Source organism: Oncorhynchus mykiss, chromosome 20, assembly GCF_013265735.2.
Source record: "Oncorhynchus mykiss isolate Arlee chromosome 20, USDA_OmykA_1.1, whole genome shotgun sequence".
In the NCBI taxonomy this organism is placed as follows: domain Eukaryota; kingdom Metazoa; phylum Chordata; class Actinopteri; order Salmoniformes; family Salmonidae; genus Oncorhynchus; species Oncorhynchus mykiss.
In genome coordinates this window covers 25,364,815-25,392,792 of record NC_048584.1, presented here as the reverse complement: position 1 = coordinate 25,392,792, position 27,978 = coordinate 25,364,815, and the positions used below count along the sequence as shown (strand labels likewise).

Sequence of the window (27,978 nt, the reverse complement as noted above, 5' to 3'; positions counted from 1 at the left end):
AACTGTGTGGGATTTTTGGAGAGGAGCATCTAACACTGCTTTGTGTGAATACCAGTGTCTAACAAGTCACCTCAGGCTCCTTATGCGTGTAAATCTTAAATTGGGTAAATAAAACGTGAACTGACTCATAAGTATTTTCCCACTGAAAAAGCTCCTGTAGTGACAGACAACATAGAATGTGAAATAAGCCACAACACTGCTCCTGGTAAAGATTACCAGCTTTCTCTTTTTATTGAAAAATATAGCTGTTATTTCAGAAGAGGAAGAGTGAGGGAGGTAAATATATATTAATATACAGTAGAACGAGAGAAAGAAGAAAAATAGCACATACTTGGCATAAAAACTGTAGCCACAGAAGGAAAATAAAATGTAACATTCTACAGCTGAGACTGAAAAAGAACAATCCTTTCCCCTTTTTACCACAGGCATCAGGCCAGGACACTGAAATCCGCTTGCAGTTGAAAGCCACGTTACCTTCTGATGGCTCTTACATTAGCGTCACTATGCCATAATGCCTATAACGAAACATAGCAATAGTCACCATTTGTCATAGATGATACAATTAGTATTTAACTACTTCTCATCAGCAGCAAATAACATGGTGGTGAATAGGAAGGAGTGTTTTGACAGATGAAAATATCCCCATATTGGGTAAGAACAGATAAGAGATTACAGCAGCTCAACCCACTTTCCATGGACAAATTCTACAACAAATGGAACAAGCAACAGAGTTTCAAATAACAAAGCAATCCCAAATTTGACCCATTTACAAATTAACAGCGCGAGAGGCCTGAGAATTATCGTAAGTAGCCTATACTGCTGTAGCCTGTAAATGTGTCATTCAAAAATCAAAATGTCAAAAAGGTTGACTATTACATAATTGGCACATTTACATCTGGTCATTTTAAATCAATGAACTTGACTGATCTCTTTAATACAGACATGTACACATGGAACTGACATACATAGCATGAACGCATGGCTGAGTGATGTCACATCCTGGAATTGTCCCTACCCTCACTTCAACACCATAGGATAATGTGTGCCCCCCCTCCCTCGCCCAACCAACGCCATAACAGGAAACAAGAACAGTGCTCCCCCAGTGTCACAAATATAATTTCCTTTCACAGGCATAAAGGCAATAGATTACTCAGGGATCCAGGAAGGATTGAGCAGGTACTTCCTGTTTTACCATAACAGATGAGATCATAATCTGACCAAATTAATGAATGTGAGTGAGGGGTAGGGACCTAGTCACACTGCATGCATCTCAAAAGGAACCCTATTTGCTATATGGGCCTTGGTCAAAAGTAGTGCTCTATATAGGGAATAGGGTGCCATTTGGGATGCACAACTGTAGGAGAAACTAAACAGGTGCACCTGTCCTTTCCCAGACATGTGACTCATGAATGGATGAGTCGTTGGGTCAGTTACCGACCAATCAGCCAAATATGTTTATGAATGAGAGGGTGGAGCGAAGCCAGATGGTGTTGATTCAATCTTCTCCTACAGTAGCCCAGGCCTGCATGGCGCAATGGAGAGAGGTGGGTAACAGTCACTTGTCACTAGTGTTCTCTTATTACTTATATCCTCCTCCCTTCAGACGTCTCTCCTCTTGCTCCTAACCTGCTGATCCTACAAGCCTGTGGTATGTGTGGGGCAAGAGATGACCACATACAGATATAGTATCTTAATTAGATCACCCTGTTGCAGAACATGTAAAAGTTGTAGTGTATTCAAGGTTTAAAAAGGCTTTGAAGTTTAATTTCCACTTTGAAATGTCAGACTTGATTTACCCTTATGAAAAATGATTCAACCCTTACAAAAATGTAGATGAACTATAATCCACATTTCCTAATGCAATTCCCATTTCCTGTTGCTGCAGGATTATTTGTAGCAAACTGGCTCAAATTAAGATCCTACATCTGTAGACATGACAGTCTACTACTGCACGGTCACCACGCTTGTTCACAACCACTTTCTCTGCTCCTGTAAAATTGTCTTTTAAAAATCAGTTTCTAAAACATATGTACAATAAAAAGTGCTACTGGACATGATAGCGGCAACAAAAAGGGCAAATTTTCTTCGCAAAATGTACATTTGTCCTTAATAATAAGTCAAGCAAAACAAAAAAGAGAAGAAAAATGTACATGAAAATAAAATAAAAGTGATTCTTTATGTACAATAGTGTTTTAGGGAGTGAGCCATCTTGCTATACCTTGGCAGTGCTAGCAGGGGATATATGACAGATCAGTGTTGTGTGTGTTTCTATGTTTCTACTGAGTCCATTGATCTGAGCTAACAAAGTGTCATGGACTCATGGCCTAACAAAACAACTCCAAAGCTAAGGCCTAAATTGGCTCACTGGGTTGGATAGTACCTTAGGGAGGATTTGGGAGATCTTTAGTTCATCCAAGCCTAACTTTAACAAAGCTCCCTATAAATCAAAATGATGGTGACTTAAAACGGGGCACATCCAATAAGTAGTTTCTAACAAATGAAACTTTTGCCTCATTTATGACATCAGAGTGTGCTGGGTCTGTATAGAGCGTGTTTAGAAAACTGGTCCATTGTAAGTGAACAGTTGACACTAAAGCTGACTAATGGTTAGAATAATGAACCACCAAGTTGTGACATTGATTTAGAACCTGCTAGAAGACCAACTTATCAATTATGTATGTGCATACAATGTATAAACGTAGAGGGAAAAAAAAAACGGGAAAAAAAACGGAACATTAACAAACCAATATTTTAACTGCATCTCACGATTCTCACTTCACTCAACACACACACAATTAATTCAAGGCCCCAAGGCTATGCGGCTACGCTAGCTAAACCCTGGGATACTTTTCTGTTCTTCATTTTATTTCCCCCCTCCAAAGCTGTGTGAGAAACATACCGTTCATCCCATTACATCATATGACCCGGCCTCCACCTAACGCATCACACCTCCCTCGAGGAGGACTGCCGTTTGATCAAAAGTGACCCTCGGTCAACCTCCATACTTCCGCTGTTAAAGAATGTGACGATCAGTGTGACAATCAGTGACCGCTGGTTGGGTGGTTGGCTTTCCCTTCCTTATTAATGCACTGTAAGGAATGTTAGGGAAGGGAAATCCTCTGGATGAAAAGACAATGGGGGCGTGGGTGGGATATGTTCATGTTGGATATAAGTGGATATGAGGGTTGAGATCCTTGAGATGTGCCCCCTTAAAGCATTAACACACTGATGACATATTGGAACTGTGGGATTAGATCATCATAATGACAGATCGTATTTCTACAAAAGGAAACCCTCAAACCAATACCCGGTGTGTGTGTGTGTGTGTGTGTGTGTGTGGAATTCCGTAATGGCTAGAGTAAAAGGACTCATAGGACAGGCATTTTGTTTCCATGAACTGTAGAACACACACACACACACACTGGAGTGAATAAGGCTCAGTAACAGATGGTGAGTGATTGAATCTTAATACAGGAAGTAAAGCAGAATAAGGTGTGCAATTAGAGATTCTCTGGATAGATCCATATGTAAAAATGTAGGTGCACCAACCCTTCCCTCCCAGGCTTGTACTAGCTTCAAAACTCATGAAGAATACTAGTCTCCATCCGTGTCCTCGTAAACCATGTTCTGGTGTCTTTATAAATCACGTTCTGTGTCGGTGGTGTTACAGCCCTGTTCTGTTTCACACCCTGATTTCATCTTCGTCCTCGTCCATAAAGGAGAAATCTTTGTCATCCTCCCCCCCAACACCTGGAGAGCTGTACTTGGCGCTGTCCGTGTCCCCCTCCTGCAGGTGGTGGAGTGGTTTCTCCTCAAGAGCGGCGGAGCCGGAAGAGGAAAAAGAGCAGCTGTCCAGGTGGCTGTGGTAGTTCCTGGGAGGAGTGTAGGGGGGGTCTGCCATGATTTTCTGCTGTGGATAGGTGCTGCGTGGGGGCCTGACTGGCGGCTGTAGATCCACCTGGTCCTCAACATTGTCCTCCGTGGTGGGAGGACTGAGGGGGGGTGACCCACGGCCCTCGCTGCCCTTCCCCTCCTCGTATCCTAGGTCGTCTTCCTCCCAGCCCTTCTTCTCCATGACGCTGAGGATGTCCCCCAGCATAGAGGGACCCAGGTCGATGTGGAACGACATGATGGATTCCGCATGCTTCATCCCACCACCTCGAAGATGGGACGGTGGCAGGTCAGTCAGTTCGCCGAAGTTCCGCTCATCGAACTCCAGGTCCATGGCCGCGGCACCGTTGACCGGTTTTCTGATTCCTTCGACCTCGGGCAGCTTCTTCAGTGGGCTGGAGGAGACGCTCTTGGGCATCGGGGGACCACCGCCCGTCCTGCCCGCGTCCTCGTCGTTGAGGTAGGGCAGGGAGATGGCATTTTTCACAAAGTTTGGCGAGCCACCAGGGGGAGCCAACGCGTTCTCGCCACGGTTCACCGACTGGGAGCGCTTACTGCTCCTGAAGGTTCGGGACAGCAGGCCTGGTTTGGGGACAGGTCCAGGGGAGCTCTGCTGCACCTCTGGAGCTGGTTCTTTAGGGGGCTCCCCAGACCGGGTACTGAGGAATGAGGTGTCCCCAAAGGCATCTCCGCCACGACCCACATGCATGGTGTGTCTGAAGTCCCCGAGAGGGGCGCTGATCATCTCTGCAGTCAGGTCGACTCGGGAGCGACGCTTGGACTGGTTCGAGGTTAGCTGCTTGAGGATAGGCATGGTGATGTCTGATGAAGTCACTCAGTGATATAATACTCAACAGGAACAGAAACAGTTCAACTAAGAAACTCCTGGTTGATGCTAAGTATTATGAGATGTTTGTGTCTTTCTCACGTTTAATTGTAAACTGTATTGTCAAGGCAAGGAGAAATCCAGGTGTCTGGAGTACACAGCCATTGTGGTCTGGCAAACAGCTATGTTGAGGTCTGGTGCAGATAATCCACAAAATCAACCTAAGGGAATAACAGAAGAGAGGACACATTAAAACCACATTACAAGACCTATGCAAACCAACTCAGATCCTCAAAGTTGGCAGGGAACATGGAAACTAACTTAACACAGAGTGGCTTTGTCATTTATTCCTTTGGACTGGAAGCAAACTGGAAATGACAGTAAACAGCAACTATTTCCAATCGCTGCTGATTGCATCTGAGGCACAGAATCAAGACAACTTTCTTAATCTATGCCGCTGTGCCTCAAATGTGGAAACTTTTGTTGCCAGGCCGGGGCTTTTAAATAAAACCTCCAGTTGAGTGGTTCATTTCTTTCTCACTTAACTGAAACTCGTTAACCTTCCAAGTTTAAAAAACGGGGAAACACACAAGTCCTTGATTGTAATACATTGGTATTCATGACCATACTTGATTTCTTAAAAATGGCACTTCCAAGTTCCCAAAAATGTTGAAATATTGTTTAAAAGCGGCAGCCGGAATATTAATCAGTTTGGCTTTTCAATTTTTAGGAGGCGGCTGTCTGTCGTCTGAAGTCCGCGCTGCCAATACAGTACTCTGCTCCACTGCTGCAGTTCCCATTTGGGCCCCTGCATGCCTCCCTTTGTTACATGACCCTATGATCCCAGGATACTGAGAGCCCAGTGGCTCCAGCTGCCAGGGATAAAGACAGGATGGAAAAAGGAATGGAGAGGAACATCATTTCTTCAGCAGCTTGGATTAATTTAGAGCAACAGATCAGACTGTCACCGACTGACTATTGTTCTGCTCGCACCCTTCTGTCACTGGCAGATGAACTCGGTCTTGGCTTTTTCTCTCCCCCCGTGTGTGGCTCTCAGTTCAGACACCTTTAAGAGGTTGTTTAAAGCTTACTCCCACCGCCACATCGTCCATATGGGCAAAGGTGACCTGCATTACTGAAAGCCTGGTGTGACTGATCACTGTGTTCAGAACTTAAATTGTGATTAGAGTCAGGGACCCTGATAAGCCTACAGCACTGCCATTGGGAGATGTACTGCTTAAGTGCTCTGGATTTCACAGCAGATACTTTGATCTGCAACCCGGCCTATTACTCAATAAGCCAGACAATATGGGCCGTTTCAGAACCTGGTGGGGAGTATCTGCTTACCCTGGCCAATCGGTCTTAGTGTTTCATTGCTGGCTCAATGGTGACACGATCCCAAAACATAATGGTGTGAGTGGACAGATCAGCAAAGTTGGTGGCTTTTCGTCTTTTCCCTCAAGTAGGGCAACAGCTTGCAATAGGGCCGACTAGGCAAATGAGTAGGCCTAGGTGATGTCAGCGGTCTCAAGTGTGGCTGCTAGGCGCCATCCAAGCATTCTCTTGTGTTTTCAAACCAGAGCGCATGCATGCGCACACACACTTCACAGGCCTCCTCTCTGGTCTCGTGTGTTCATACCTCTGGATGAATGGGGCCTCTGGTAACAATATTCCAAAAACAGTGTCTCCTTCAAACTTTTACATCTAAGACAACAAGGGCCGATTCGACTGAAAAGGCAACTGTAGCAGCAGAGAGAACAGACAGCTTTTTGATAGCCGTGTTAACCCAGTTCTTCGCCTTTCAAAAGGACAGAACATCCCTAAGGACAACTCAATTATCTTCTTGTCTGCCTACCATGGATGAACCTTTTTATTCAATAATCGTTCCTCAGTCATTAGGACTCAGGGTGTAGAGGTTTAGCCCCCTCAAGAAAGAATTCCCATTTAGACAAACACAATGAAAACTATATGAGCAAGGAGACAAAAACTGAGCATGAATGACTGCACAAGAGGTTTGCAAAAGTAGAAACTTAATACAAACTATTAAGTCTTCACCAACAACTGAAACACTTTAGCCATTATGAAAGCGCAAATTGTTTCAAAAACAACCAAACGAATTAGCTTGGTCATGACAGCTTTCAAGGGACACAATTGTGAAACCTCACAGTGTGCTATTGTGGCTAAGAGTCTCTTAAGTAGGCCTAGCTTACATTACTGCAGGGTGATCCATCATTACCCATTATTATCCAGACACATTATTACACAACTCACTATGCATGAGAACGCAATCCTCCAGCCGGCCTGCTTCTCCTCCACATGTCAACGTCTCGGTCTCATTTAATGTGCAGGCCTATGACCTTAGCTGTGTAGTGTACCACTGCAGGCAAAGGACAACCCACTTATATAATCATAACACTTTAATACAACAACACATTGCTTGCCAATTGTAGTGTAAGATTTAATAGGTTGACATTTTCAATAAGGCTGAAAAAGAAAAAGCAAGAAATGACTCCCAATAGACAATATGTCACTGTCAGCAACAGCAGTTAAGTTTACTACCTGGTAATAGCCTACACAGAGTGCCCATGCCCATGTTTGCCAGGCCAGGAGGAAGCAGCCAACTAGAGAGACTTGGCAACATGGATTGACAACAGAGAGTGCCCTGTCCTGGATTTCAGTCAAGACTCCTCATGTGTCCCTCCCTGCCCTTAACTAGTTCTCTGCCCATGTCTCCATGGCGACCTTAGGCCAAGTACTGCTTGGCTGCCCAGCTAGCTAACTTCCTGCCCGTAAGCCTCATATAGTGGCCCTTATCCCCTCCAGGGTGACATCACCTTTTACTCATGGCTGCCTGCCATAGAACCATCTCAGTCTCAAATGGAATCCTATCCCTTATGGGTTCTGGTCAAAAGCAGAGTACTATAGAGGGAATAGGGTGTCATATGGGATGCATGCCATGCCTCAGTCCCTACCAGTTGGGCTCAGAGTGGAATAAGAGGTAGAATACCACAATAGGACTGCTAAACTAGAGGCAATGGAATGCGTTTGATGTGATTCATCATTAGAAGATATTCATACTCTGGATAAAAGATCAGTCGGTTCTCCTCAAATATCAAAAGGGCCGAACCTCACACCTTGGGTCCTTATAAGAAATGGCCCATAATCCCCCCCCCCCGTGTGTGTTCGGGAGCAGTGTCTTATCGCAACAGTTTTACCACTTGGTCCCATTATCACATGCATGACAAAAGGAGAGGAGAAGACTCCAGGCAGCACTGTCATCTTCAATTACATCCTTTCAATATGAGTTTACATAAATCATGCAAGCTATACGAAGCCACAGACATTCCACATCAAGCTCAAAACATTCCAAATGGATTGCCTATTTGTAGCCCCTTCGTTGCAGGCCAGGGGCGACAAAGCTGGGCAGTTAACTTTGAGCACCATTTCAACGCAGTGAAAAGTCCAGACAACTATAAAAATACTACTAAAAAGCAAAAGCCAGGCAATTTGATTCTTTGCCTAGTACGTCATGCATGGATGGGTAAGAGTAGTCACTTGGGAATCGACAACCAAGCTGTATGTCCCAAAATATGCTGCTCCCCACACCCACACGTTCTAAAAACACAGCCGGGGTCTGGATTCCATCTCAGTAATCTTTCAAATGCTGCCCAGAGCTGGACTAGTGGAGCAGGCCCTGCTAGCTACACTCCAGACTTAGAGAAACACATATGACATCACAAATCTTTGTTCAACTTCCAATATGGTGTCCAGATTCATTTCAGTAACTAGATAAACTGGGTGGAGACGAGAATGAGTGGAATGTGTGCTCTTTTTCAATCTGCGTTTTGAATCTGAGCGTCATGCCAAAGCATTAGCCAGCGATGGTGACTTTATGTAACACACTTTGGAGCCACCCGACCAAATTCACATAGAAATGGGAGTTATAGATCGATCATTCTACTTGAAAGCAAAGTCTAAAAAGCATTTCTATGCTTCCCGTTCTTAAGTGTCATTTTTTCGTCTTTTAGTTTAGGTTTTGTACACCAGCTTCAAAACAGCTGAAACAAAATGTTTGGCTATGGAAAATATTTCACTGCGTTTTAGATGGTACAATGATTCTCTACACTAGGCTATCTGATTTTGTCACAAACTGAAATTATGCGAACTATTCGAGTTTTAGCAACCAGGAAATGGCGGAGTGACTTCTGCATAGTGCATCTTTAAGCACTCAAAGCATCACATGATAGCAGATTCAACTGACAGAAAGGTCTATGAATGATTAACAGATCGTTATGGTCGCCCTCGCGCCAGGGCACCAACACAGAGGATGACGTCATCAAATGCCCCATTCATACTAAAAGGCTAACCCGACCCACACTGTGCTAACTTGGATATTTTTCTCTCCATATTTTCCTTGGTTCCTAGAACTACGGTGGACGTGTAAAGCGGCCAGCCCAGTACAGCTTAGCTTGTGCTGCTAATCAGGAACGTCCCCATTAACTTCTATATCACACACAATCAACCTCTTACTCTGATAATCCTCCTGGTTTACCAGCTAGGCCACAATCCAACAACCATGTTCCAATCATGTTCCGCACCGATTACTATCCCTCTTTAGAAGAAATGTCATCAAGTCAATCTTCCGTCTCTCCTTTCACAGCTGGACCACCTTGGAGAGAAACAAGCACACCTAGCATAGTTGTGGGCTGCGACTTCTATTTTTGGGCCCTTTACATTTTTCAACAGAAAGAGAGAGAACATGACTTTTTCACGAGGCGGAAGGGAAGGCGCTGCTGGTGTATTGTGAACAGTTAGTGGATCTTACGCAACTGCAGAGTCACTGTAACATACTTTATGCCCTGTTAAATATTGAATTCTGACGGGGCATAGTCACATTTTAGTTAACATTGTTATAGGCTGTTAGCTGTTAATAAGAAAAAGATGACATTCTTGCTCAATCAACAACAACAAAAATGTTGTTTCCTTTTAGGGTTCCACAACCATTGCTCATACTACATGCTCCCAACATGTGTCAGCCATGTTCAGGTAAGCTATTTCATGGCCTAACACAGTAATTATGTTAGACATGGTATATTACATTACCCATGTTTAGTTAATATCACATCTGGACGATGCCTTGTACACGCAAGCCCATGAGATCATTACTGTCGATTTGGCAAAAACATTTAAGGCTACTTACTTAAAATTGTGGTAATTTGGAATACTGAGGCCACATTCTTACTACTAGGGGCCTAATCCATTTAACCAATGAGAGTATTCCTGTTTTGTTTACCTTGAACTGGTAAATCCCTCATCTCCCCTACCCCCATCCCTCCCCATCACTGACCTGCCTTGAGAAACAACCCATAGAGGTGATAATGTCATTAGGAGGATGGGGCTGCTGCAAGCTGTTACGGCCCATCAATAAAATGACAAATTCATTAAAACAAAGGTAACAAGTTCACAACTCCGGTGCCATCAGGGACCTTAATGGGCCCTGCAGGTCCACACATATCACAACATGCTGCTCTGTACACCCTTATGTTAAACTAAGGAAATTGTGTGTCTATAGCTAGGGCTGACAGTGTGAGAACTTGTGAAGAGCAGAATCAACAACATCTGCATAATTGGGTTAAATGCGGAAAACACATTTCAGTTCAATTACATTCAGCTGGGCAACTGACTAGGTACCCCCCTTTCCACTTAAAAATCACAGTGTGGCTCAGTTGGTAGAGCATGGCGCTGGCAACGTCAGGGTTGTGGGTTCGATTCCCACGGGGGTCCAGTACTGGAGAATAAAAAAGAAATAAAAGTATCCACTAAGTTGCTCTGGATAAGAGTGTCTGCTAAATGACTAAAATGTAAATCATCAAAACAGTTGCTTTGTGAGAAGGTGTTCAGTTGTTAAGCCATTGTTCAGTAAATGAAAGCTGAAAAGTATCCGTGGCCTGGCTTTGGCCCAAGTGAGACACTGGGTGTCGGCCCGCTTAGATGGAAACAGAAAAGTCTGGGCCTTTTGGATAAAACACTGGCGTAACTCCTAAATGGAACTGCATCATTAAGGACATTACTGTAGGTCAGCAGTGAAGCAGACATGTAACCCAACCTAGATGGGTAATAACAGGTAGACCTGATATTGCTTGTTTTTCATGTTTTGATGGATAGACCTGTACCTTCCTGTAACTTAAATACAAACCATTGAATCTAAGCCAAACAATTTTGGACCAATATTGCGACCTGGATACGTTTCCAGGAAATATCTAACAGTATTCTTACATGGTGAATTCAGGGCGATGAACGTAGGCATGATGTCAATATCATATCAAGTATAATCTGACAATGGCCATGTAAACAATAGTTATTCTGGGCACAGTGTCACATGTACACAGAGTGTTCTGTCTACGTAATGTCCCATTGTTCTCAGAGTAGTTACTTGTCATTGTCACCATAACCTGTTCTAGTTTATCTTCACAACCAAATGTGTTGGTATGTTATCTGAGGCTAGCCTTCATATGACTAATGAGAGAGAAAGAACTATGGAAATAAAGAGCGAGAGAACTATCCCTCCCTATATGGCGAAATGGTGTCGTCAGCTCCTGGTCCGTACTGACTCAGGCATCACTAACTATCAGCAAACAGAATGTGTAAATAATTACTAGGGTCAATCCCTGTAGGGCTTGTCCATAGCTAAGCCACAGCTAAGCTTGTTTACAACAACGCTCACTCAATGCGTTTAAAGTCGAAGCGAGTGAGAAAAGTCTGAACTAGAGCAATGTTTACACTAGTTTTTTTTTCTTCAGAATTGACAACTTTAACAGCGGCTATTCTGACCCTGATGACCTGTAGAATAAAACACTTGAAAAGGTCAATAGCCTGTGGCAAATACAAAACACTCAACAACTTTAGCCTATAGCATGGGGGTCAGGCTGACGGCATGAGAGCGGTATAGTAACATTATCCCTGTCTGTGTGGGCTACCTGATTAACACAGGAGGTTGGTGGACAGCATGGTGAAGTGATGTAGAGAGTTCTGCAAGGCAAGCCTGGACAGCTGACTGGGTAAATAGACACACCTCAGCAGGAACACTATAGGAAGTGTGTGTCTAAACCCACCTAACGGGCCGCATGCACACAGAAACAACCCACAGGAGCATGTTCAACAAGGGAACATAACTTCAGCGTGCCTCAACCAGCAACTAGCCAGCAGTGTGTTACTCTACTCTGTGTGGCCCCCTCTCCAGCACACACACCCTACCCACTATCCATTTCCCCCAGTGTCATAGTTCAAATCCATCTCATGTAACTTGCGGTTAGCTTATTGTTGTTCATCCCTTGTTATATCCTCACCACTGCACTGCTAGCTAACCGTTAACTGTTGATCTCATGTAACACATTTCAGCCACGTGTTCCTGTGGCGGACTGCAGGAGAGAGATGTTTTTAATCTTTCCATATCCTGCCATCAGTCAGCAGCTAGGGGCTTCCAAAAAAAACAGACTCACTACTAGTCCGCCTGCCTCCCCCCGCTGCGCTAGTTGACTGCTTTTAGAAACCTGCTACTCTTGCATGGTTGGACAAACAGTGTGTGGTTCAAACCTGGGTGGGCAGTGTGTGAAGTGATCTCAGCCATAACCAGCAATCAAATGGATGATGAACATGATGTTGCAGTCTTGTCAAAATCTCCCTCTGTAGAAGATGATCCCCTGAGGCGTTCCCTCTGGATTCCCCTCCGTTGTACCTCTATGAATAGCATCCTGTGTGAGAAACGCCGCCACCGCTCATTCCCTCCTAAAGGAGTCGCACGCTTCCCATCCAGAACATATATTATGACCACATTTTGGTACGTTTTGGTCTTGAACAACGGTTTTATTGGCTGTTCGTGCGCAAATTATTTCTCAAGGCAAGTCGAAGACTTCGGAGTCGAAGTCCACGCCCGTTCATCGGCCAAATTCATTCTTCAATGAAGCGTTTGTCATTCAACACTTTTTCCAAGTGAAGGTATTTCGAGGGAGTATGCGAGCACACTCGTTCGCGGCTAGGCGCCAGCCGAACCAAAGCATGCGGAAGCCTTAAGGGCCAAGCCAACAGAGGGCCGGAGGCCAGCCAGGATAGGAGGCATACCACCCTGTCCTTGTGGAGTAACAAGGACTTTTCTAAAGGAAAGACAGACGGGGGCACCAAAGACAAACACAATAGGGGTGTGGTATGTTACCACTTTACCCCCCCCCCTGCCCAGGAGGAATGCATGCCAACAGTTAATGAACACATGCTTTTACACTGTCCTCCAAGTCTTGCATGCAGCGCTTGCTGTCATTATCCCCATAGAGGGGCACAGAAGGGGATTGAGTGTGTGAGAGATTAATAAGTGTATCTAATAGTACGCGTTTCACTTTTCTATTATTTCTTAATTTTTCTTTCTCTCTGTATTGTTGGGAAGGGCCCGTAAGCATTTCACTGTTAGTCCACACCTGGTGTTTACCAAGCATGTGACGTATAAAATGTAGATTTGATCTGAACCCCTCCCTCTGTCAGAGAGGCCTAAGCAGCAGCTAAGAGGATACAGACCAGGGGGATGGACTCACTCAACAGGGTAACAGCTGCTTCATTATGGACGAACATTGGTCCTTAAATAGAACCTTTTTTGCATAAAAGGAGAGACTGGAACCCAAACTTTATTAGATTGGAAAAGATGCCCATACTACTGAGAGAATTGGGCTACAGTTTCCCTTGTAGTAGGAAAAAGACCATGACAATGTGCCATTTCATCAAAACTCAGGTGAAGTTATTACTACAACGTTACTGGACAATGGAACACTGATTGGCTCTCCATCCAAATGGGAGAGCCACGCACAGAGTGCTCACCCATGCCAGCTCGATTGCTCTGCCTGTGCCCCAGAATGAGCGGAGCAGCAGCTGATTTTTTCGTTGCCAAATCACCAGAAAGATAAGCAGATACCAGCGTTGTACAGTGCATAATCCAGTCAACGCAGCAGCTACTGCTGATTAACACACGGTTACAGTGAAACTCATGGAGTTCCAACTGAGTAGCTCGCTCCCTCACTTACAAAAATGAGATAATAAAAAAAACGGCAAGGTGCGCTCTTTCAAAACACCAGCAGATGTCAACAAAACCTGGCCCCAAAGACAACACAGACAGCCTCACAGATATCTCTTTACTACAGCCATAATACAGATTCACAGCAGTTTGACAAGCTGAAAAATCAGTAAATAGGCTGGTCTGAGTGAGAGTCTGCCACAAACACTACAAAGCACCATAACACACATCGTTGGGTTGATTTAATTGAACCTGACTAAATTGAGTGGCATACTGTGTGTGCGCGCACGTACACACACACACACACACACACACACGTTTTATTCCATGCAACTTTGCAGGAATGCCCAGTTCAGGCCCAGCAGATGGGGATGGGTTACCGGCCTCACCCACACACGCCAGACAGCCTTCTCCTGGGAAAGTGACAGCTGGATGATAGGGATGTGACATTTGCCAGGGGAGGATGGAGGAATAGGACACATTTGCCAGGGGTGGACTGGGTAATAGGACACGTTTGCCAGGGGAGGACTGGGTAATAGGACACGTTTGCCAGGGGAGGACTGGGTAAAAGGACACGTTTGCCAGGGGAGGACTGGGTAATAGGACACGTTTGCCAGGGGAGGACTGGGTAATAGGACACGTTTGCCAGTTGAGGACTGGTTAATAGGACACGTTTGCCAGGGGAGGATGGAGGAATAGGACACATTTGCCAGGGGTGGACTGGGTAATAGGACACGTTTGCCAGGGGAGGACTGGGTAATAGGACACGTTTGCCAGGGGAGGACTGGGTAAAAGGACACGTTTGCCAGGGGAGGACTGGGTAATAGGACACGTTTGCCAGGGGAGGATGGAGGAATAGGACACGTTTGCCAGGGGTGGACTGGGTAATAGGACACGTTTGCCAGGGGTGGACTGGGTAATAGGACACGTTTGCCAGGGGTGGACTGGGTAATAGGACACGTTTGCCAGGGGTGGACTGGGTAATAGGACACGTTTGCCAGGGGTGGACTGGGTAATAGGACACGTTTGCCAGGGGTGGACTGGGTAATAGGACACGTTTGCCAGGGGTGGACTGGGTAATAGGACACGTTTGCCAGGGGTGGACTGGGTAATAGGACACGTTTGCCAGGGGAGGACTGGGTAAAAGGACACGTTTGCCAGGGGAGGACTGGGTAAAAGGACACGTTTGCCAGGGGAGGACTGGGTAAAAGGACACGTTTGCCAGGGGAGGACTGGGTAAAAGGACACGTTTGCCAGGGGAGGACTGGGTAAAAGGACACGTTTGCCAGGGGAGGACTGGGTAAAAGGACACGTTTGCCAGGGGAGGACTGGGTAAAAGGACACGTTTGCCAGGGGAGGACTGGGTAAAAGGACACGTTTGCCAGGGGAGGACTGGGTAAAAGGACACGTTTGCCAGGGGAGGACTGGGTAAAAGGACACGTTTGCCAGGGGAGGACTGGGTAAAAGGACACGTTTTCCAGGGGAGGATAGTGGAATATGATCAATGTGATGCAAACCAGTGGCATTGGTCCAGCCAGGTCCTGCTGAACAGATACTCAGACGGATGGTGTTTTCCATTAAGACTTACCCCACAACAGTGTTTTACTTTAATGTACACTCTAGTGTTGTGTTTCCATCAGGAGTGAGACACTAAAAACTTGTGGCGTCCGTTTGTTCTGACCTCTGCCTCGATTTATAAAATAAATTAAAAAAACATTCAAACTTAAATAATATTTCAGTGTCTGAGTGTTTTTCCTTTAAGTTGACAGTTAACTACTTAACAATGGCTGAGAGCTGAAAAGTACCAGTGGCCTTACTTCTGCCCCAAGTTAGAGCAGGTCTGCCGGAGCCATGGCCCAGTGAGACATAGATAAAACACTGGGGTAAATACTCATTGGAAATACGCCACGAGTGTCACATCTAATGGATAGAGACAAATACTTTGAGCCACTGTGGCACTTAATCACAAAATCAGTGGGCAGCACATGATCAGCCAGACAAGTCCCTCTTCTACCCACATACCACTCCTATCACACAGTCTCATTCGGTTTCCTTGTACTGTAACTATCCTCACCATCTTTCTCTGTGTGGATTTGGCATTCAACTAACAAGCAGGTCTGATTTCCTAGAAAACTATAAATGATCTGTTTGACGACAGTGAGACCACATGCAGTAGAGCCCTGGGAGAATGTCTTCATGTATGTTCACTAGTCCGCAGGCTATAAGAGTGTGTGTGTGTGTGTGTGTGTGTGTGTGTGTGTGTGTGTGTGTGTGTGTGCATTAAACGCAGTCCATCAACAGCTCCTTACTCACACAGCCCCATATGGAGGTCAAGGGTCATAAAGACTTTGCACAGTGCGCACGCATACACACACAGCACTGAGTGTTACTGTGTTTGAGCAAAGCGAGAGGTAGAATCGCTAATCTTGATCACATAATGAGTAGCTAGTTGGGCTTTCCCGAGAGGTGCAGCAGTCTAATGCAGTGCTTGAGGCGTCACTACAGACCCGGGTTTGATCCCAGGGTTAAGCGTGCGGGTGTTAAGGAGTGCAGTTTGGCGGGTCATGTTTCGGAGGAGGCAAGACTCGACCTTCACCTCTCCCGAGCCCGTTGGGGAGGTGCAGCGATGAGACAAGATCCTAACTGGATCGCAATTGGATATCACGAAATTGGGGATACATTTAAAAAAATAAAAAATAAAAATAGTTATTTGGGGTGCATTGCAAGGTGATTTGAAGTGATTCTTCACAGTCAGACTAAGATGTAAACACACGCTCTCTCACGGCTAACAAGCACACGCAAACACTGCCCCAGTCTGTCCCTATAGGCTACCACAAAGCCAGTGGAACTGACGAACCGACAAAGTCACAGATCACAATGGACCCAGATCAACAAGAAACAAAGCAGTGCTTCCAGTGTAAAGGGAGACGGGAGCCAAACCTTAACAGGGTTCCACATACAGGACACACACACACACGGCCATCTCCTGAGAACCAACCCAGTGGACATACCCGGCCAATCCAGCCCAGAACACCCTCTATTCATATTCACACAGAGTAAAAAGGAAATGCATGACAAGGATACTGCTGACAGACAAAGGACTATTAGAGATATTAATTCATCAGGGTAGTGTTACTCCTGCCTATATAGACAGGCCTAGGGGCTCAGTGGTCTAGGAGTCATGGGATGGATAAGCCCTCTAATGGAGTGTCCAAGGCTAGCACAGAGGAGACCACTGGGGAGAGATGACGGCATTCCTTTGTCTTTTCAGCAGCTGAAGCCTACGCTTGAGAGACACCTCCGGTTTCTAAGCCCATACGGAGGGAGAGAACGATGAGAGGGAACAATGGAGAACCACTGAACTGTGAACAGACCATAGCATTGCACTGATGGACAGACCAGATGCACACTACTCAGCACAATGTGTGTTTTGAATACATAGGACTCCTCTAGCGTCTAGCCTACACTTTATTGCTCAGCTGCCCGGCTACTAGGCCAGTCAAAGCAGTGGCGGTGTGTCAGAGTTGAAGGGAGTTAACCCGGTCAGGGTTAATGGTTAACCTCGTCTCCATAGAGACCTTTTATCAAATCAGGACACAGACAACCGAGTCCCACCATAAGGAGGGACAATTCAACTTGGAATCTACAAAAAGTGTAAACACTGCTGCATCAATTACATATTGTAATGACCGTGAGAACACAAACACAACTCTAAAACACTGTTCAATTTGGTTGAAGAGACACTGATGTCCCCCCCACCAAAGTCAACCATTTTTGGACTATAGAGCCAATTTATGGAGACAAAAATGAGATGGCATAAAGACTCAGGGTTCTCTTTCCCAAGAGTGTGTTGGTGAGGTACGGTCGAGGTTGGGTTTCATGACTCCAGCTGTAGGTATGCATCTCCTTTCAGGTGGATCTTCGCTGGAATGCTCAAATCACTGGGTGGCTGTGACAAATGTTTCAAAACATGTTGGGAGGGTCAGGTGTTCGGTGACAGATTCCAGTGAATGGGTAGAGCAGAGTAGGACAGGTGTGTCGAGTTGTGTCATTTCATGGTGAAGCAAGGAATGTATTGTACTGTGACAAGTGACAGTCCCACAAACTACTAATGATGCCTCAGGACGTGACTCACCCTGGGAAAATTATAACTTTTTGTCTTTTCTTTTGAGCTCAGGACATGCTAATAAGGTAGTATTATCAGAAATTTCACAGCTTCATTCAAACCTAGACTTCAGGCTAAAAACTGTACTGTAGAAGCTGTGTGTAAAATAGCTGATGGTCAAGTGCTACAGTATAACCAGTAGTCCAACAACCATTAGATCACAATCAATCTTCAAGCAGAAACTGAATACAGCAGCCCGGAGTAGTGTTGAACCACAGATTCATACATAGCCGGTTTGGCTGGAAATGTATCTAAATGCTTGTCAAATTACATTGACCGTAACCAAACGCAGGTAGGGTTTTTGGAATGCACTGTATAGAAATCAGGTGCATCTCGACACAGCATTAAGAGCCAGCTAGCTTCTGAGTATCATCCTACCTATCCCTGGCTAAACTCTGTCCTTTACGGCAAGGCCCAGAGCATTTGATGGGGTTGTAACCAGTGTTCATTTTGTTTAGTCATAGTAGGGCTGTGGAAGCCATGAAAATTGTCAGTCGGTGATTGTCAAGCAAATAACTGCCTGTCTCACGGTAATTGACCGTTAATTAACAAACACATTTTGCATCTCATGGCTTCCACACACAGCCTACAAGCCACTGATGCAGACCTTTGGAACATCTACATAAAAAAAATCTAAATCAATCCATTTAATATAGCCTACACCATCACATTAAATCCATTATTCGTTTAAGGAGAGGTCTATAGAAGCATGATATGAAGAAATGTTTTATTTCAGAAGAACATAATGCCATAAGGCTGTGGGCTACACTAGTTCATTTAGCAGACAAGATTTGCTTAGAATTATGTGGCATTATCTTATACACTGCTCAAAAAAATAAAGGGAACACTTAAACAACACAATGTAACTCCAAGTCAATCACACCTCTGTGAATTCAAACTGTCCACTTAGGAAGCAACACTGATTGACAATACATTTCACATGCTGTTGTGCAAATGGAATAGACAACAGGTGGAAATTATAGGCAATTAGCAAGACACCCCCAATAAAGGAGTGGTTCTGCAGGTGGTGACCACAGACCACTTCTCCTTTCCTATGCTTCCTGGCTGATGTTTTGGTCACTTTTGAATGCTGGCGGTGCTTTCACTCTAGTGGTAGCATAAGATGGAGTCTACAACCCACACAAGTGGCTCAGGTAGTGCAGCTCATCCAGGATGGAACATCAATGCGAGCTGTGGCAAGAAGGTTTGCTGTGTCTGTCAGCGTAGTGTCCAGAGCATGGAGGCGCCACCAGGAGACAGGCCAGTACAGGAGACGTGGAGGAGGCCAACAACCCAGCAGCAGGACCGCTACCTCCGCCTTTGTGCAAGGAGGAGTAGGAGGAGCACTGCCAGAGCCCTGCAAAATGAACTCCAACAGGTCACAAATGTGCATGCGTCTGCTCAAACGGTCAGAACCAGACTCCATGAGGGTGGTACGAGGGCCCGATGTCCACAGGTGGGGGTTGTGCTTACAGCCCAACACCGTGCAGGACGTTTGGCATTTGCCAGAGAACACCAAGATTGGCAAATTCGCCACTGGCGCCCTGCGCTCTTCACAGATGAAAGCAGGTTCACACTGAGCACATGTGACAGACGTGACAGAGTCTGGAGAAGCCGTGGAGAACGTTCTGCTGCCTGCAACATCCTCCAGCATGACCGGTTTGGCGGTGGGTCAGTCATGGTGTGGGGTGGCATTTCTTTGGGGGGCCGCACAGCCCTCCATGTGCTCGCCAGAGGTAGCCTGACTGCCATTAGGTACTGAGATGAGATCCTCAGACCCCTTGAGATGAGATCCTCAGACCCCCCAGGCCAACTGCTGGTGCAGTTGGCCTGGGTTCCTCCTAATGCAAGACAATGCTAGACCTCATGTGGCTGGAGTGTGTCAGCAGTTCCTGCAAGAGCAAGGCATTGATGCTATGGACGGGCCTGCCCGTTCTCCAGACCTGAATCCAATTGAGCACATCTGGGGCATCATGTCTCGCTCCATCCACCAATGCCACGTTGCACCAGACTGTCCAGGAGTTGGCGGATGCTTTAGTCCAGGTCTGGGAGGAGATCCCTCAGGAGACCATCCGCCACCTCATCAGGAGCATGCCCAGGCGTTGTAGGGAGGTCATACAGGCACGTGGAGGCAACACACACTACTGAGCCTCATTTTGACTTGTTTTAAGGACATTACATCAAAGTTGGATCAGCCTGTAGTGTGGTTTTCCACTTTAATTTTGGGTTGATACATTTCATTTCCATTGATAATTTGTGTGATTTTGGTGTCAGCACATTCAACTGTGTAAAGAAAAAAGTATTTAATAAGAATATTTCATTCATTCAGATCTAGGATGTATTCTTTTAGTGTTCCCTTTATTTTTTTGAGCAGTTTAGTATGAAGAATACAACAGAACAACAGAACCTAGCTGAACAAAATAGAAAGGATATTTTCTCCAGTCGATTTGAGGGAGTGTGTCGAGCGGTTAACAAAAGAAACAGGTTATTATTATTATGCTTCATTTAGAGTTATTTATGACACTTTAGTTCTGATTTTTAATACATTCTAAGGCTGCATAATATGATCAATAACTTGAAATAAGTTGCATGAAAGACATGAGCTCTGCTTTGTTGTTTTTTTGCACAGTTTGCACACACTTCATCAGTCTCTCATTTACAATTTGACAAGTACTTGATAATGCCTCGAATTTCCCGGAGGCATCCCCTTTATGTGGCCTTAATGCCCCCTAAAAAACAGTTAGGCTCTACACCCCTTGTAAAGCAGATTGTGCTTGTTTTTATTTGGTAATTTGGCCACTTTAGTTGTGATACAAACCGTATTAAAACATATAGGCCTATGGGGATAGTTACATGAGTTGTGTGACTATGATTAGAAAAAGTCTCCAAAAAAGGCATACGCTGTTTTTTGCCTTACTACACAAGCTGGGAATCATTCACAAGTGATAATGTATCATTCACAAGTGATAATGTATCATTCACAAGTGATAATGTATCATTCACAGGTGATAATGTATCATTCACAAGTGATAATGTATCATTCACAAGTGATAATGTATCATTCACAAGTGATAATGTATCATTCACAAGTGATAGGCTAATATTGTCACTCATGAGACTATTCTTGATTTAATCTTGTCTTTTCATATACACGTGTGAAATTAGTTTTGATTTACAATGGACCACATCCTGCACCGGTCTCAAGAAAGGAGCAGGGGGGATACATGTCATCTATGCATTTATATAGCGAATGGAGGATGCTTTTCCCATGGTTCATTTTAATGCCAGCCAAGTAGGCTATACTCCTGTTGTAAATATAAGCAATGTGCTTAATATTAAGAAAGTTGAGAAATAATTATAGTAGGCCTAGCCAATAGAAAGCAGATGGGGATCTTCCGCTTTCTAATAGATTCCATCAAAACCTTGCACGCAATTTCACAGTCTACAGAAATGTGGCGCAACATGACCTCATGGGCTTCCATGAAGTGTTTGATTCAATTTTTAAATACATTTGCATTGATGTCAGAGTGATTAGAGGGACAATAGTGTGGAGTACCAGGCAGTTAGCAAGTTTGGTAGGCTAGTAAAAGACCATCAGCAGCATCAGAGCTTGAAGGAGCCCAATTACAGTGACTAAAACGGTCACGTGGAATTTGACTGCCGCCATGATTCGTGGCGGTAATACGGTCACCGTAACAGTCAACGTCGTTTTGACTAAAATATCATTAGGTCACATTTGAATAATGATTTTAGTGCGGTTGTCAAAATGACAAACAGTGGGCCATTTTAGTCATCACATTTGTATTGCATCATGAACCTATAGTCAACATAACATCACTGACTTCCATACATAGCCTTGTTCTACCAACATCTTTCTGCATGACATCCTATTCTCTTCCCAACCGCAGAAATATGACAAACATAAGAATTATCTTGCCATGTAAATTCAGCCTACATAGACATTGTACATTAAATACAGAACAGACACAAGTATTGGCAAAGTAGAATGGTTTGCACTTCAGTCACACAATTGTTAACAATGTTGACAGACGCCTCAGCCACATTGCTGTCCAAAAGTAGAACGGGAGCTAATGACTGTTTCGCCCAGTGATGTAGTCAAGTCACTAAACCTAGAGTCCGAATCAAGTCCCAAGTCCCCTGTGCACGAGTCCACGTCCGAGTCATGAGTCCATGGTTGAAGTCAGAGTCCTTGAATTCTGTGGTCCAGGTGCTCAAGTCGGAGTCACTGGGTCCCCATGAACTAATAACTAAGTTATTTACCCAGTAAGATAATGTTTATTGTAGTGGCAAGATGCATTTTTCAATAAATTGTTTGCTATCCCTTTTCCTTTCTGTGCCACCAAATGTTTGCATATAAGCTACTGGTAATGTTACCAGGGCCACGTTCAGTTGCAAGACAGTCTCAAACGTTGCAGATAGAAATCTATGAATAGCGCCAACATTATTCCTTAACATATTTTGTTCTACTTGAAAGTTTAAAAAAAGTTGCGTCCTGCTGAACTTGCCCAAGGTTGTTAGCCATAGCTAGCTAATGAAGTAAGATAACTGAACATGGTGTAGCCTGAACAAATGGTTTACGGTCCGGTCCGCGAGTAGCCTCACCTTAAAATGGCCCATGATATGCTTTATCAATGTAAAATCCTGCCAACAAAATGCTCAATAGAAAGAACAAAAATGCTGAACGGTAAGGGCTAGAATCAAGCCGTTTCTCTGACGAAAAGGATAGACTTGGCTACAGAACCTGGCTATGCAATGCAGTGGAGAAAGTGGGAGAGTTGAGCAAGACTACATATTCAAAGACAGCCTATTTTTCTATACTCAAGGGAAAGAAAAAAAAACATAGCTAAACTGTGGTTTTATCTTTAAAAACTCAATGCTGTTATTGTTTTTATTTCGTAAAGCAGCTTCTGTTTCTTAACCAAGGGTAGTTAACTAGAGAATGTTTTGCAACTAAATGTGGCTCCTAAACTAGAAGGCTGGTGACTGGTTAGCTACGGGAAAGCAAGAGTTGCCTGCGCGATGTGCCTCATTGCTTGCTCCCCCGCAGCTCACCAGCTGATGTAGGATGTACAAGTTCAGCGCATCCTTCCCACTGCTGTACAGAACTGTACTTCGCATCTGTACTGCTCATTTTAAATTGTGCTGCTAATATTAAAATTGTGCTGATCACTGAATCTTTTAAAAAATAAAATAAAAATGTCGAGTCCACTTTGAAGTGGTTCGAACCAGGGTATCTGTAGTGACGCCTCTAGCACTGAGATGCAGTGCCTTAGACCTCTGCGTCACTCAGGAGCCCCGAGATTGTTTTAGTTTGTAAACTAAAACAATCCATGTTCAAGTAAAAAGATTAACATGGCAATGAATAACGCAGCTGCAGCCCCAGTCCCGTCACATTCAGAAATAAAAACAAATGGTTTAGTATTTACTTTAAAAGCGCTGACGAAGGCCAAGAGAACAAGAAACACTTTTCAGTGAGAAAACAGAAATCCCCCCCCCATCCAAAAAAATACTTCCGTTTTCAAAGATGTAACCTACGATGCAAAACGCAGTCATTTTATTAAGGAGAACCTAAACTAGTTAGAAAATCAACTATATACTTTAAAATGTCTAAATATCGCATTTATTACACTTTCCTTTTCCGCATAATCAAATGGCCTATTTAGAACGGAAGTATGGGTATTCGGACATTACCAATATTTTTGTTGACTAAATTGCCACTTGTAGTAACCCACTGCACTAGAGCTACAGAGCCACAGGAGAACCCTGTAAGTAGCTCAGAGGAGGGTCATAGGATTACAGCCTAGTGACGACAAGAGCTGGAATGTGGTTGCCTTTTTCCCAAGGGTTAGCTAGCTAACTACAATCTCAGTTGACAGGGTCCATTACAGTAAATACATTTGTAAAAGACTCACGCCATAAATACGCATGTTTCCCGTTATACATCAGACCTGCCGTAAAACTGCATGAGTGAACGAGCATTAAAACTCTGCCCGGGAAACTCAGTCACCTTATGGTGACAATAATGCCCTTTATTTGCTGTATAATTTGGAACTATTGGCACTAGGCCACAGCATGCAAAAGAAGGATCGTTGTTCAATATTTAGTTTATCAACAGATTGTGTTTATATGTCCTGCTTTTGTTTAGGCTCTAAGATTAAATAGGCAACGATGTCGCGCTCCTATCTCCCAGCAATACTGTGACCTACCCATACTGTTAAATAGTTTGAATAAGCTACGGGTCTATTTACTGTATTAGCAGAATGTTTTAATCTTTAGCTGCACCTGGAAAAGGATGGTCAATTTCTGAAAGAGAAAACAATGGCAAATTGTTGTGGACTTGTCCATGACAAAAAAAAAAATTGAATTCAAACATTCAGCGGACTTTTCTCCCCAAACCGAAATATGATGGACTGAGCGCGAATTCTGAAACATTGTAGGGCAGGCAAATAAAATACAAAATGCAATTACACTAGAAAATTATTTGTATGTCTAATTATAAGATTCCTATGTGTAATTGTTTGTTCTCTTCTCAGTAAACAGCAAATTGTTGCATTCTTGTTAATACCTTTCCCTGTTAATTATTATGGATGCTTTTCATAATTTCCCCCATTTGCACAAGATACTTACTTGCAATATTGCAGCAACTCGCAGATGTGCGTACGCATGGTCTAAAGTCTGCAGGGAGGTGAGCACATTCTCAAGTTGAGTTACATTTTTATAAATGCCAACTTGTGTTAAAACTGGCACATGGTTTAGAAATGAGGCACCTTGCAATTTCAGAAACATTTCATACTCATTCAAGTAGCAGCAGGTGAAGATGGCTAAGGCCCATAAAAATTCAGTTCAAACAGGTAAAGTTCAAACACCCCAAAAGTACAAAGACGTCCATTTTCAAGTTAAACGGTTTCTTACTTCAATGTGGAAAAGGGTTCAACGGTTATGTGCCCTCGACAAGACATCGAAGTTCAAAGGCATCTGCTTCCCTTTCAGGAGAAAGGTAGTTCCTGTAACTGTGCAAGACACAATATCCCTGGTCTGGGACTCCAGTACTGTCCAAGATCAACAGGAGGGAATATAACCAAGACGAGTAACCTGTTATCAACCACAAGAACTTGTGCACACACTAGCAGGGCCTATAGCAGGGGTATTCCCATCTTACCCTAGGACAGGGATCATCAACTAGATTCAGCCCCGTGCCGGAACATAATGACAAATTATTTGTAGACTGCAAATTGACCACAAGAAGCCCAAACAGATATGTTTGACCAAAACATGAATCAATAAAACACAAGTAGGCTACACAAACAAGTGCACACAAAAAAAAATCATTACTCAAATTGGTCTTATGGGCCAATAGTATCGGTCTACAGCCCTAAGAATCACTTTGAGGACAATGCAACTTCCACTGAACTCGTTGACTCACAGTGAGATCACTGGGGAATTTGTTTGGCAACTCAAGAAAATGTACAGAATTTGACTGAAAGACACCTGAAGTCAGCGGTTTTATGAAAAGCAGCCGTGGTCAATGCGTCTGAATCCTCCCTCCCTCATTCTCCAGTGGTGCAGACTGTAGGGAAAGCATGACCTCAGAGAAGTGCAGAGCAGAACTGGGCAGGTAGCCAGCTGAGCCCCTTTACTGTGCAGGAGCCTCAGCCTTCACAACACAGACCAGTGGGCAGCAGGTCCCATGCAGCTATAAAGCAGCTAGACTCCGGGAGAGATGACACACACTAATAGACACACAATAGATTGGGATGGAACGATCACTGGGAGACCCAGAGAGACTTTTGAGGCAGAGTTGAGGAGGGGTCTGCAGTGTGTGCCAACTGTCAAAACAGCACACCAAATTGTAAGAGGAGAGCAGGGGAGGAAGAGATCGATAGTAGGTTAGGGTTGGTTAGTAGAGAGTGATATAAAGAGAACGGGAGAGAGAAGTGTGAACATCAATGCAGTGTCACTCTCCCTAAAGCTCAGCTAGAAAGCCTGCGAGGACAGGACAGGCACACAGCTCCTCTAGTTCAGCGTCGGTCTGTCTGTCCATGAGCTAGAACACCCACACTGCATCACTTTCAGTTCCCCATTCTTGCGCATCTCCTCTCCAGGTGTCATGGGGTGAGGTTGTCTGCTAAATGCCAAACACTGACCTTAGAATCCAGTACAGCTGAGTAGAGAGGGGTTACCAAGAGACCCAGACACCATCAATCACACAGCTTCAAATAAAGCAGTGCAACCCAACACCAAAACCCAGCTCATTTGTCAACACGTCTCAATACTTTTGTTTAGAATAACAGTTGCTACGAGAAGGGAGGCGTAGATGCATACTTATTGAACTTGTATTGAGAAAATACGTGGTCAAGTGGGGGCTATGTTATGGCTGATACTGTTTACAGCTGATAATTCCCCTAAATACTTACAGTACATGATGACTCAAACACAACGCAATACCAGTTCCTGTAATTATCCATCAGGGCTAATCGAAATCACTCAGCTGATGTGATACCCATCCACTGAGGAACAAGAGGGGGGCCAAGTTGCCTCAGGGCACATATAATGAACTGGAAAAACATGCATTTTGGCTGTGGAAGAGGAGAGAGACACTCAGGGAAAACTTTGAATAATAAACACAAGCATCAACTCAGAACGACTCCAGGCTAGTTTGTTTCGCTTTTTGTACATTTCTAATCGTGTTCAAAATGGCATCAGATGATGATGCTCATCGTTTCCCCACGTAGAGTAATTTTTGTGTAACCGGTCATACTAATGGATCAGTGATGCACTATACCACATCGTCCATTTTCAGATTAAGCCAAGCATATAGCCAAGTCCTACAGGACATTCCGTCTACAATATTAACAAACTAGTCATTTGGAGTATTAATGTTTTTTTTCACTCAAAATAAACTACTTCATCATCTCAAATAAACATTTAAGCCTCTCCATATCCTCTTATGCTCAAATAAAGTTCATACAATAAAAAAGGAGGAATCAAGTACCTCACATTACTTTGATCTTCTCACAGATCTGTCCATCCAAGACTTCAAAACGCCTTGTAAACAACATGCTGAGCAATGTTGCACCTGGGCCTGCTAGTCACATATCTCCCGCTTCAATGAATGCAGCCAGCACACGCTACTGTACTATAGAAGTAACAAAGCTGGGCCTACGCAACACATACATTAATCCTGTAGGTCATTAATTTAAAGTGGCAGAAAACAACTTTCAGACAACCAGATCACCCAAGGTGAGGTTCAATTGTTGTACTGATGGGGGTCTTATCAAAACTAACCGAGATGATAATATATTTTGAACATACTCTGCGGTGGGTGGAGTTACAGACATTGATAAAGAGAAAAGGGGGAATCCTAGCCTGTGTGGTTGGTTCATAGTTAACGCACAATGGACTACCGTCTCCCATAAACGAACCAGCCAGTCAAACTGAACAAGCTGCAAGTCGCTGGGATTTCCCGCAAACATATTTGACATTCAAATGAAATGTAAAAGGAAAAAGTATAATCTACCAACGTTGTTCTCCGATTCAACAGTGAACCTATTTGAAAGTAAAATGAAAGATGTTATGATCCTCAATAATAAAATATGAAAAGTGTAAAAAATAAACAGAAAAATCAGTATTCAAGCTGTTCAGCAGTTCAAACCATACAAATAGATCCACAATTATAATGCTACTTTCACTTCCTGACAGGGAGGTTAACAAAATTCCAATTAGATAAGAGAAAGTTGAATTTCACAATTGTGCTCTTGAACAGAGAAGGATTACATGTCACGTTAGTAGAGAGGACACAACCGCTGTTAAAGGACAATGGATCTCATCCTTTCACAGAATCAAATATCGTTAAAAATAGTTTTTAAATCTGAGTACTTCACCTCCAAAGTGTTATGAATTTCCCACCAGCCCAGCAACAAGATAAGTTATCGGTGCGCTGTCCTCATGTACGTCCGTCAAGTTTGTAGTGCAGTGGCGCACAAAACAGTCCTTCCCACTCCTTTCTCTGAGCACCACCTCTCC

At 44.1% G+C, this 27,978-nt stretch overlaps 1 protein-coding gene across 1 annotated transcript; it reads right to left on the bottom strand.

Annotated features, from left to right (window-relative positions):
- Positions 1-200: 200 nt before the first annotated feature.
- Positions 201-27,978, bottom strand: cdc42ep4b (CDC42 effector protein (Rho GTPase binding) 4b). Its single transcript, XM_021576247.2, has 2 exons — positions 27,837-27,978; positions 201-4,938 (listed from the first exon to the last, which is right to left on the bottom strand). The coding sequence occupies exon 2, from the start codon at positions 4,703-4,705 to the stop codon at positions 3,683-3,685; it is 1,023 nt and encodes a 340-aa protein (XP_021431922.1). The 5' UTR covers positions 4,706-4,938; positions 27,837-27,978; the 3' UTR covers positions 201-3,682.

Bases quoted from the DNA above. Each gene is read 5' to 3' on its own strand.
- cdc42ep4b (XM_021576247.2), bottom strand. From the start codon at position 4,705: ATGCCTATCCTCAAGCAGCTAACCTCGAACCAGTCCAAGCGTCGCTCC.